Here is a 13,255-nt window from a genome sequence, read left to right on the forward strand (position 1 = left end):
ACTACCATCCTTGATATTTGGTGCCTCAACATTTAACTGCACCAGCTTCTGGGCAGGGATGTGGGCACTGGCACTCTTTCTTTACAAATAAAGCACTAAAACCAACCCCATATGGTGCAATAATGGTATTACCACACTCCTACCGTGAGGTATTTGCATTTGACTTTTCGCTAAAGTTGAGAAAGATAATCTAGTATTTTTATGCTGAAAAGGTATGGTGACACACTGCAACGATGACACTAAGAAATATCCACATGGGCTGAAAATATTTACCATTTGTGGTTGTGTAAGTTTCATCTTTGTGTGTTGGGCATTTTGTGGTGCAGAGTATCCTAACAAGAGGCCTGCAGCAAGGCAAATTTGTTTATACACATCCACAAAAAACTGAAACTCCAGGAAGATGGGTTGCATTTTACTGCCTAAGCTGTGCTTGGCTGGGAGGGTTCGGGTTTGTCGTGACCAATGTGAGACGTGCTCAGATGTCGTGCGTGATGACCAGCGTTTTGCTCATATTGCGTTTGTTATTTCAAAGCTGACATTTCCTTTATTTTTTAGCTGGGCTGTTTCCACTTTTTTAACTGATTTTTTTATACTTGATTTTATGGAGTGCTTTTTTTTTAGCATTTTACTCCTATGAAATGTATTATCTCTATCTCTGCCCAATAATTGGTTATCTTTTTAGCTGATCTTCTGTATGTGATGCTATATATCTTTTCTGTATATTGGGGCGTGGGACAGTAGCAGTAACCTCGGATTTTGGGGTTTTAAGATTATGTACTTGAGAATGTTTTTTTAATGTATTGTTAGTTATTGCACCAGCACGTTTATGGTCTATTGACCGCAATAAAGTATTTTTGAATTGGATTGAATTTCAAAGGCTCAGACATTACTCTCACTCTCTCCTATATTGCTCTGAGAGGCTGAAATTGTCTCTTGTCTCTGTGGTTCTGATCTCTATGGTCCTCCAATGGCATGAAGAGTTACCACAACATGTCATTGTTTGCTCCATCTCTGTGGTCTTTGATAGAACACTCTAGCCCATCCCAATACTATAATTATATTATGAAAATAATACATTTCCCTTTCTCAGTACGGTGCATAGTTGCCTTGATTGACTGACATTGACCTCATCTCACTGGTCCAGGGATATTTCCAGTGTCTGTGGTCCAGTCAGACCTTATAGACCATCAATACAATAAATGTCGCTGATGTCCAGTAATGCTATTTCTGGTTGAGAGACTCTGCTGTTCAGTGACAAAGTTAGGAACTGGCACTGCCCCCTGTCTCTATGGTCCACCGAAACTGGCTTTGTGGTTTAGTGAAGCTCCGAATGGGCGACTCTGTCTTCAGTCTTTATAATCTTTTGTCACATTTCTGATGTACCACTGTCTTGTTCCTCTTGCAGGGGTGTGCTCTGTCAGTAAATCAAGCTTGGATTATGTCCTCTCCAAGACTGGGACAGGGAATGCAGTGGCCATCGCAGTGGGAGGAGCAGCAGAATCACTGAACTGTGTACCTGGAGAGGAAAGAGTTGTTCTCATAAACCGTAAAGGCTTTATACGCCTTGCTTTGGAAAATGGGTAGGTACAAAACACTTCCAGGCCATTCTCCATTGATAGACGTTTGACCTAAAGTGATGGAAAGATCCATGCACATGATCAAGTATACTAAAAAAGTGCATATTAACTAGGTTAAAGATCTCCACTGACCACCCACATGGTCAGAAGTTCATGCAGGGCCCATACATCAACCCCAGTCCTTAAAATGGCCAAAGAGACGCACAATGCAATCAAAAGTGTTAGCGATCCACTGTGAGATATTGAAAGGGTCTGAGATCTTCACAATGTGACCATAAATAATGTCTTAATTTGCCCCACTCTGTGGTTCAGAATATTTCATTGTTTCCTTCTACAGAGGTATATTTTAACATAGCATTTTTTTTATCAATATGTGTTTTGCTACTGGTAGACAGCTTTGTTTTACTGTGTCATTTGCAAAATGGTGTACTGAGCATTGTGGGTGGCTTTTTATACGTTGTGCATTGTGTGTTGCATATCATGACTCTCGAATTTCAGAGTTTTGTTATATTTGTGTTTGCTGAGCCACAACTGACCACTGACTGTGTTTTTTTCAGTGAATTTCTACGGTTTATTCTGATGTACTGCATTCAGTTTCAATTTACCTACTCCGGACTGTGCACAGTATTCGACTGTGTGCAGTAGGAGTTAGCCGCATGGCACAGTGGGAGTTAGTCGCAGGGGCCATTCCTGTAGCCAGGCAATCCCGCTGTGCACAGCCATGCACAGCAGATAGCAACTGCAGTGATTTACTTGTGGCCAGGCCCTGAAGCTACCTCACAACTGTACACATAGTAAGGCCATCACCCAACCACAACCTTGAAGGTTTTACCTTTTTTTAATTAAAAGCGCAAATCGTATGAAAATTGAAATTTTGGTGGCTATGTTCAAATAGAAAATGATTTTTTATAAAAGTTACAGTGGCAAATATTTTCACATTTTCTCCCATTTTCCATGCCTGTGAGTGTTCCTTAGCACTCCTCTGTGGTTCGCACTTTTCCGGGTAAAACTGCAATTATGACCAAAATCCTGATTTTCAAGGTGGTGCAATTGATTTGATGTCTTTCATCAGCGTGGCACATTCCATGAAAATTCAAATGTGACTGGCAATTTTATATGGCCCAGATGTACAAAAGTGTTAGCCATTTTAAGTCCACCCATCACTTTTTTAAATGGTAATATCTTAAAGACTTTTAGAGGGTTTATAGAAAACTATAAAAAGCATACATTTCAAGTGAAGTTATACAATCATGTTGAGGTTGATATAAATCCATTCAGTATTTTTTGCTTTAGCAAACTTTCCTATGGGAAAAATGAGAACACATATATTTTTGGCTCTCCCTTCAACATTCCTGCCAACTCCAAGAACAATCTCACAGTTTGAGGAGGGGGTGGGGTCTTGTGCTAAGAAGTACATATGAGGCACTTTTAAACCCACCCACAAGAACTCTTCTCTAAAAATAAAATAATTCTTGCAAGGCTGGTGTCCTGGGGTGTTTTTAAAAAACACAAAATTGATGGACGGAATGCAGAACAAATCAAAACATTCACCCCCAGTCAAGAGATCTGGGTTAAATCCATTATTCTTTTGCTCACCATGCCACCCCAATTTAGACCTGGCCATATCCAAGTCAGTCTTGACCCTGTGACTCATGGGAACAGACCAGCCCGAACTGCCAAGCCAGGTCCTCCCTGGAACGGAAACAAGCATCCTAGGACCGGTTTCGGGGTTTCTGGTGTGTTGTTGTTCACCCCTTAATGGATGTCAGCAGTTCAATGCCTTGTAAAACGAGCTGCAAAACCACTATTTACAGTGGTTTTCATCTCTTTTTCCCTGCCACCATGTGATATTGACTCCTCACCTGGAGACCATGTGATGTAGCGAAATTGTGTGTCACATGGTGGCACCATGTGAGTTGGCAGGTATGCTTCAACTTTTGCCATGCTGGACCATAGCTGTACAAGCTATGCGAGTGCTGAATTTGGTGCAGATCCGACCAAAGTTGCAGGCAAATCAAAAATGTAGTTTTTTTAAGGAAATCTACAAGTGAAGCACAAATGCGCAGGAGGGGCTGCTACTGTGAAATCACCCACATGCACATACATATACAAACACATGCACACACACACACACTAGAGCCATTGAAAAAACACAGCCACAGTTATGGTTAAGAATGGAAACTGGAAAAACACTGACATTTGCAGGACGGGGTTAGGACCACAATCCATAACTCACGCAACAGACATGCCAACCATAACTCAGACACCAATTGCCATGCTCTTCCCTCACCCTGGATGTGACGTAATTACAAGTGTCTTAAAAAATCTTAGAGAAGAGAGTGGATATCATCTTACCCATAGCAATATGAAGCTATGACTTTGAATGTAATATTAGTTGTTGCTTTTAGTATATGTTGTTTTGTAATTGTATTAAACTTTAATTAATTCAAATATTTTAAAGCCTCAAGCCTTGCATTTGATTGCCAATTTTCTGTTTGTAAGGCTGTTGTGCAAGTTATGAATCATAGATCAAACTATACCATGCCATATTCAGTGCTTTTTCAGTTTTAATTCATTACCATAGCTTTTAATTATGTTTTTCATGAAAATTCTAAAGTGTTTTAAACCTACGTTAATGTGTAATAGCCGAAGCTAACTGAAACTTCACTTTTCAATGGTGTCTTTTTTGTGATTTAAAAAAAAAATCATATCATATACAAAACCATTAGTTGTTTCTGTGACCAGGGCTCACACTCCTGAAATGATTATCAGGTGAAAAACCTCCCTTACCAATTAGATCCGAATTCGTTTACAAAATTTGGTCCGCAAAACATCAGCCATCTTGGGTTTGCAGACCTCTGTGGTTTAATGATTTAGCTATCACTACAATGTAACCCTTTTAAGACAATCTACAAAATACTTAAACACAACATTTCCCAAAAACTACCGAAAGGGTTTCCATCAACTCAAGCAAAGGCATTTCCTTATTTAAAGTTGTAATTTCATGCCAAGTTTGGTGTAATTCTGTCCACTGTTTTCTTTTCTGGTACAGACAGCAAAGAATCCAAATGGAATTAAAATGGAAATGTCACTTTTTTGAACCACCCTCTATTTTTATGCACATTTTACACATCTCACAAAACTTCCATGCCAACCCCAAATCAGATAAACATCTTTATTTGAAAGGCTTGTGCAGATTCGTCAAATGACTCCAAAGTTATAAAGCAAACAAACAATTCCTTTTCAATGGTAACTCTGACCTAACCATAACTACACACTGCACATAGCTAAAGAATGGGGGCAGTGAGCCTGGCAGTTTTGGGAAGTTTGGGAGGGATCCTTGAGGAAAAACAGCCCGAATTACAACCGATGCCCTTGCTGCTGGCACAAGACGCCTCTTAGTTCCCATTTCCATCAGTTACCAAATAAAGAGACGGGCGCTGGAAGCGGGAGTGCAAGAACAGATTTTTATTTCTCATGAGGAGAGCCTGTCATTTCGGACACGCGCACAATGTCTTCAAGAGGTGCTCTAAAAAGTTTCTCTGAGGCTCCGTCTTTTATACCCAGGTTTATGATGTACAAACATTCCTTATTGCAATAAAGAAACTTTGAAGTACGAAAAGGCACGTTTGGAATCCCAGCTTCAGGCCTATTCCCATGCCTGTCGCTCGGATGTCGTTTCCCCTCCCAAATGTAACATGTGATTGTAATCTTGCAGCCGGACATTCCAACAGGACACGAGGGCAAGAGGGGGTGGTCAGATCTAAGGTTGGGCAGGCGATAAGATCGGGCACTTCGGTTGGTGTATCACGTTCTGCTATGCGGGGCCGAGGGGGTACATCCATGAGGCTTTGTTTTATGACTTGGGACCGGGTCGAGAGGCCAGGTGTAGCCGGCGGGGGGGTCATCAGAAGAGGGGAGGAATGCAGGGGGTGTCGGTCAGGCAGGGGTGTCACTTTTAGAGCAGGGTCGCGCAGAGGAAGAGGGTTTTATGGCCTATGCATGAGAGACCGGGGGCTGTCGGGGATGCTTGCGAGGCCGGGGAGTGAGGGGGAGAGAGAGACGCTGGCTATCGGGAGTGGGCAGAGAGGCCATGGTAATCAAAACGGTTGCTGCTTACGCGCACGTATGGATCTGAAAAGGGCAAGTTGGCGTCGATAATGTTTACGCCACAATCCAGATTTTTAATAGTCCTCCCCTTTCAACATTTCTAGCCAGCATGTCAATTTATGTCTATCCCCATTATATTACGTATTTCGATATCATACAAACCTTTCGTACGTTCAGCTTCGAAATTCGAAGTCTTAGGGTACATGCAGTTGGTAATGAGTGAACACAAATGAACGCCGCTTATGTACATATACATTGTCATTTTCCACAGTCGCCGCTTTTTAACATAAGTTAGTTCATTTCCATGTTTATCATAACTGACGGGGAGTACATATAGCCATGGGTCGTCAATGAAATAGCGTCTGTCAATACTGGCGAATTGCATATAACCATGTGCAGTCGATGCGATAGACGAGGTGAAATACATATGAATTTACATTTGTCGTGTTATATATACGGGTCTAGAGATCGGTATACAACTCAGTCGGAGTCAATCAAAGAAATGTTCCAACACATTATGGAACCATGTTCTGACTCTCTCTCCGGCGGTATCAAGGTACAGTTAAAAGTGACCAATGAAACATTTTGAAAGCAATACAAAAGTGGTTGAGGGAGGAATTCAGTTCAATACAAGCAAGTAGTCAGGGGGGGGGTAGAAAGTTCAGAAAGGGGAGGGGGGGTCTTCGCCACAGTGTCTTTTTAGCAGCGAGCCATCACTGGTAAGCTCTAGTAGTTCGTGTTCTTCCGTTGGCGCTGTTGAGCACCGGCGGTGGAACTATAGGTCCAGCTCGGATCCATCCTTACACGTCGCAGGGTGCGATCTGTCCTCTGCTGTTAGACCACAGTCCTGTTTCCTAACTAATCTTCTTAAGGGTGCCTCATGCTGGGCACCTGCATTTCTTTCTCCTTCTGTGGCAAACCCTATTCTACCTAAATGCTGTTCTTCTTCGCTGAGTCAAAATCCATGTGAAAAAAGGGGGGGGTGGTCGGATAATCGAGGGAAGAGAGGACGGAGTGGGATCAGATCTTTGAGACAAACCAAGGGAGCAAAGGATAACAAGCAGGCAGGCCCATCAATCGGGCTCAAAGGGGGCGGGGACTTCTGGCACGCGTGGGTCAGCAAGCAGAGGGCTTCAAGGCAGCCCTCCATCCTTTCATTTTCCGTGTTTGAGAGTAGTGTCTCGTCCCGTGTCTCGTTGCTCTGCAGCTCCACCTTTGGTCGAGGTCACATGTGCTTCATGATCTGCGGCTAGGCTATGCGTCACGTCCGGCCCCTCTCCTCCGGTGATTGTGTATCTTTGAATGGGTACAAAACAAGCTTTAGAGAACTGGCAGGAGAAGACATTTATACATTTCAATTCCGCCCCCAATCTTAAGTAGTTGGGGATACGTTCATCGGTCACGGTCAGAAGTTATCACTATGGAGTATGTATGCGGGCATTTCTACTGAGTTTGTACTAAGTCTATTTGGCGTTCGTTCATGACGTATATGGAGAGAAGTCAGACTCCTATCAACTGCGTATTCCATCACTCGAAATCGGATCCTTCGGTAGAGACTCGTCTTTCTAACCCAAGCCCTGGCAGTCTTCTATCATCATGAGAGAGGGACAGAGGCTAAGCATTCATTTCTCGGGGAGCAACGGTTAATCAGGGTCATCAGTTATACTTCGGGATATGGAGCTGGGGTCAATCGGGAGAAACCAGGACGCTTTGGGCATCCGTACTTGGGTGCAGAGAGGTGGGGAAATCTGGGCATTGCGGATCGTGTTTCTAACGAACTGGGAACAGAAGGCCACTGACATATAGTCCACCTATAAAAAGGCCAGATTAGGGGACATCAGTCGTCTTACCTGTCCTTTCCTTCTTAGCCAATTCAAGTTCCATCATTTTACAGAAAGGAGAGGTAGTAATATGGCAAATTACAATTGTTTTAGTTTCTGTCAATTTTGCCGAACACCTTTGTGTTCAAAAACCAATTAGGCTTGTGCCGGCGGGGCACAACGTTACCACACAAAGGAAGAGGGAACAGGGGGACCCTCAGAGAGAGAGAGAGTCGTCCGCATTTTAAATGAACTATTTGGTACACGTACGACATGGAGAGAGAGAGAGAGAAAGAGAGAGAGAGAAACGTGTATAATAATAGGCCATTTAGTGCGCACACAACACAGAACAGCAGGGGTCAAGTTATACAGAAACACAGGCTGAGGGCCGACGTAGATCCATACGTTACGTACACATGAATTCAGGCGGGGGGAGGAATAGTACATGTATTATATACAAAAATCCAAGACAAAACATAGAACTGTACTTGGCCAAAAAAGATTTCTTCCTGCATGCTGCGCTTCCTTAGTATCCTACTTGATTCATCTGGCTGCCTTTGCTGGTGGCCTCGGTTGTAAATACTTACACCTTTGTCAATTGTTCGGGAACTAACCTGGTTGGGCTAATACTCACGGTGGGATCTTCGAATCATTTTTAGCGAATGGGTATCCAGGCTGAGGCAACGGAGGGTGTCAGTCGGGAGAACAATGGGGCAGCTTTGAGTTTTATGTCTATGAGGGTGCAAGAAGGAGGTGGTAAATCTTAAACATTGACAATATTCCTAGTCTTCCAGGAGGAGGGTACTCGGGTAAACCTCACCCCGGAATATTCCTGAACCTTTCCCTATTTAGTTACCGTATGAATTTACTCATGGGTGCACGTCATTCTTGGTTGCTTATTTGGGGTGCCGGTTGGAGTCATATTTTGTCATACTGCAATAACCCGCCAAGTTTCTGCTTCAGGCCACCCTCCCAGTCGCCGGGTTCAGAGAGAGAGAGACGTTTCTAAGTAAGGGAGTGCTATATCTTTGTTTGTTCGTCGTGTATAGGTACCATGTTCAGACCCCTCTTCCCCATTCCATCGGCCGTTCGATCATCACTTAAGTCATACATAAAACATTTCTCTTATCACTCCAAACGTGTGCGACGTGTATTCAGTCGAGCTATACACATCAGGGCATACACGCGTGCATTCATATCACACAAATTCGTCACGTTCTCAGGGCAGTCCCCATAGACAATATACAATTTTTCCGTGCGGAACCATGGCGTGTTGCGTAGGTTTTCTCCATACTCTAGTCGACGTTCCGATGTGACCTGCAGAAAAGAAGGGGAAAAGAAGGGGTGGGGGCAGCGTTTTATAACACATCAGCGCGCATAAACCCGAAAATGCTTTACTTACCACATACTCGACCTATCTCCGCGGGATGCAGTCCCTTTCAACTCGGCGTTTAAGCCAGAGGGACCGGTAGTGCGGGAGAGAAAATCATGGATGGACTGTGTATTGCATAGATCGCCCAAGTGTGGTATTACGGATCGTGTGTAGGGGAGGGTCAAAACAAAGGGCCGTCAGTGTAAAGTGGGGGCGAACTCGTGATCTCCTTCGAGGAGGAGGGATGGTCTACAGTGGTACAGGGTCGTTTTTTGTTCATCAGGCACGGGAACTAGAGGGGTTAGGTGGCATTCCTTCGGAGTGGCTTAGGGGCATCTGAAACAACTTTCCTGATACATGTGGCACATAAAGTAAAGGCTAAATACCGGGACCTTTATCGATTGCTTTACGTTGCACAAAAATAAAAATATATATAAAAACACACACACAACAAACCTGGACCATTCACATTTGCAACATTTCTGTGTACTTTGCCTTTTTAACCTTTAAGTAATCGAGTTGCCTCATTTCACCTGTATTTTACTTATATCGGAAACAGTGGCCATTTATTCGAAACTTACCAATCTAAGCGCTACAACTATGTTTGCTTTTCAAAAAACCTTTATTCAAAAATGTTGGTGTACAAATACGGGTCTACAACCACGTGGGCCGGCCACGGAGCAGACTGGAGCTGTACATGAGGGGATATTTATTTGAACGGAGTCGGTGACCGTTGATTTCATAAAGGTGCGAAAAGTGCAATAAAATCATATCGAAAATTCATTGTGGGCAAGTACCATAAGTGTCGAAAATTCGAACTTTCAATAATACGGTAATCAATGACGCGTCAGAACTTAACATCAATTCATTGTCCAAGTGTTCAATCAGTACCCATCCCCTCCCGCCATGCAATCAAGGCTGAGCAACCGGAACACAACAGGGAGTTGCGAGTTTCATTTGTACCGGCGCCATTTTGGGTGAGGTCAGGCAGGTCCAAGTATAGTCAAAATGTCTCCACCAACTCGTGGTTGGACCAGAGCCTCTTTCGGCAGTCCAAAAGTTTCGTTAAAGGGCAACAGAAGGGGCCGTCGACATGAACCATCAGTCAAAGGGGGGAGGGGGAGGCAACAATCTTTCCTACCGGGTCATACTGGTGTTCCACCGGAACTGATCAAATTGGCAGTCTGCAGGATTTTGGTCATTCAAACTGAGGCTGGCGCCAGCATGAGAGCGCCGACGTCTCGTGGCTACGTCTTGGTCGTTCCGTGGGCAATCATGGCAGTCATTCTCCATCGGGGGGGGGGGCCATGGGGGTCGAGGGCCCCTGCAGCTCTCATAGAATCTTCAAAGCTGAGGAGAACGCTTCTGGACGGGGGACTCATTTTCTAGCTGGCAAGCGACCTGGCCATCCTTGCACGCCAGGCCCAATCTCCCAAGAGTCGACCGTTATTTTATGAGTTCCGCGGCAACCGGCAGTCTCTGGATCGCAAGAGTAGACGGACTCCAGCCTGTCGGGCGTGGCGTTGCACCGCAAGAGTGGACGAACCCTTGTCGGGCGAGTGAAGCGTTGGGGGTGCAGCTGAGGGGCCTCCACCTGGGGAGGTGGGAGAGGCTCGTCCGCGTCGCCTCTCCCTCCCAGTGCACCCCACGCCGTCTTCTGGCGCTGACATTCGTGATGGCCGGACCAGGCGATGAGAGAGGGGGGGGGTCGGAGGCATAAGCAAGACATCCCCCCCGTGGCCTGCAAGGCGCCAGAAGAAGAGGATGGGAATACCAGTACATTCCGGGCCATCCACTCCACGACTTCTCCGGCCGATGGCATTCGTGATGGCCGGACCAGGCGATGAGAGAGGGGGGGGGGGGGTCGGAGGCATAAGCAAGACAGCCCCCCCATGGCCTGCAAGGCGCCAGAAGACGAGGATGGGAAGACCAGTACATTCCGGGCCATCCACCCCACGGCCTCTCCGGCCGATGGCGACCAGCCGGGTCTCGCCCTGCACGTGTCGAGGCCTCGTCTTCCGGATGGGCGTAACCGTGGACCTGTTGCACTTCGGGAGCTTCCGGAATGGGGGTAGGTATCTGCTGACTTGTATCTATCTTATGTTACCGTTATTGGGCGTGGCGGGCAGTGGGACAGACATGTTTGGAGCAGTGAGGGGCGGCGGAGCCTAGCTACCTCCTGGCTGCCGTGATATCAAGCTTGGCTTCTCTCACCACTTTCATGTTTCTTATTACGGGCTATTTCTAACGTTTCTTATTTCTAGCGAAGTCAAAAACTCATCAGTGGCCTACTGATTTTGCTCGATTTCTTTTTCCTTCCTTTTCTAGTGTGTTTTTGCGCTAAAGTTTCTGTTAACAGGATACGGTGGTTACTTCGTATTTTACATATGTCCTTTTTATTAGGGGTGCCCTCCGGTTGAGCCAGATGATCTACCTCTAATAAATGGTCCGGGTGGAACTAGTTTACCAATCAGTGGGGAGTAGATAGGCATGACAGATTACAACGGGGACAAAGGTCCGCATTACCTACCCTTCACTACTTGCAAAGACTAGACAGAACATTTCTATTCCACGTTATTTGCAAACAGAGAATACCTCAAAAGAACTATTCCTTGAACAATAAATGTCCAGACAATCAATCAATCAGTGGGGAGAAAAACAGGCATGACGGATTACAACGGGGGACAAAAGTCCGCATTACCTATCCTTCGCTATCTGCAAAGGGAGACAGAATATTCCTATTCTTCTCTGTTTGTTGACAGGGAATATCTCAAAAGAGCGATAATCGATAAAAATCGATAACAAACAATCAGTGGGGAGAAAGATAGGCATGACGGATTACAATGGGGACAAAAGTCTGCATTACCTACCCTTCACTATCTGCAAAGGGAGACAGAATATTCCTATTCTTCCCCGTTTGTAGACAGCGAATGTCTCAAAGAGCAACAGAGCAATCAATCAATCAGTGGGGAGAAAAATAGGCATGACGGATTACAACGGGGGACAAAAGTCCGCATTACCTATCCTTCACTATTTGCAAAGAGAGAGGAACGTTCCTATTCGTCGCTGTTTGCAAACAGAGAATGTCTCAAAGAGAACCAATACTTCAAGTAGCAACCAAGGCTAAATGAACCAATCATTGAACAATACCAGTATTTAAATACCGATTCCAATATAAACAATCAATCAATCAGATGGATAAAGTCATCCTATCAATCGGACGTAAAGACGTCCTACTTAACCTTACCCGGACCGGACCGTGTGGACAGTTCTTCGCCTTCCCTTTCCAGCGCCCGATCGTTCTCTTACTCCATGTTTTTACCGCAGCATTCCTGTGGGATCCCAGTCAGGACAGTAGGTCGCTTGAGAGAGGTCAGTTCGGAATCGGTGAAGTTCATTCAATCGGCAGCCGTACGAGGGCCCTCTCAAGGCAGGTATACTCCAATCGTTCAGATGTTCACCCCATCGTCTGGACCTCTCTTACCGGACCTTATGTCGCTGATGGGCCCCGCGTTGGGACGCCAATTGAGGAAAAACAGCCCGAATTACAACCGATGCCCAGGCTGCTGGCACAAGACGCCTCTTAGTTCCCATTTCGATCAGTTACCAAATAAAGAGACGGGCGCTGGAAGCGGGAGTGCAAGAACAGATTTTTATTTCTCATGAGGAGAGCCTGTCATTTCGGACATGCGCACAATGTCTTCAAGAGGTGCTCTAAAAAGTTTCTCTGAGGCTCCGTCTTTTATACCCAGGTTTATGATGTACAAACATTCCTTATTGCAATAAAGAAACTTTGAAGTACGAAAAGGCACGTTTGGAATCCCAGCTTCAGGCCTATTCCCATGCCTGTCGCTCGGATGTCGTTTCCCCTCCCAAATGTAACATGTGATTGTAATCTTGCAGCCGGACATTCCAACAGGACACGAGGGCAAGAGGGGGTGGTCAGATCTAAGGTTGGGCAGGCGATAAAATCGGGCACTTCGGTTGGTGTATCACGTTCTGCTATGCGGGGCCGGGGGGGGTACATCCATGAGGCTTTGTTTTATGACTTGGGACCGGGTCGAGAGGCCAGGTGTAGCCGGGGGGGGGGTCATCAGAAGAGGAGAAGGGTGTTCCTGGGAGGAATGCAGGGGGTGTCGGTCAGGCAGGGGTGTCACTTTTAGAGCAGGGTCGCGCAGAGGAAGAGGGTTTTATGGCCTATGCATGAGAGACCGGGGGCTGTCGGGGATGCTTGCGAGGCCGGGGAGTGAGGGGGAGAGAGAGACGCTGGCTATCGGGAGCGGGCAGAGAGGCCATGGTAATCAAAACGGTTGCTGCTTACGCGCACGTATGGATCTGAAAAGGGCAAGATGGCGTCGATAATGTTTACGCCACAA

At 45.6% G+C, this 13,255-nt stretch overlaps 1 protein-coding gene across 1 annotated transcript in view; it reads left to right on the top strand.

Moving 5' to 3' along the window:
- The window catches only part of MOGAT3 (monoacylglycerol O-acyltransferase 3), a 208,405-nt gene that overhangs the window by 153,434 nt on the left and 41,716 nt on the right, over positions 1–13,255 (top strand). The window contains exon 6 of the mRNA XM_078669298.1: positions 1,406–1,580. Within this exon, the coding sequence (XP_078525424.1) occupies positions 1,406–1,580 (175 nt within the window). The remainder of the gene's footprint in view (positions 1–1,405; positions 1,581–13,255) is intronic.

Source organism: Lissotriton helveticus, chromosome 12 (genome assembly GCF_964261635.1).
Source record: "Lissotriton helveticus chromosome 12, aLisHel1.1, whole genome shotgun sequence".
Lineage (NCBI taxonomy): Eukaryota > Metazoa > Chordata > Amphibia > Caudata > Salamandridae > Lissotriton > Lissotriton helveticus.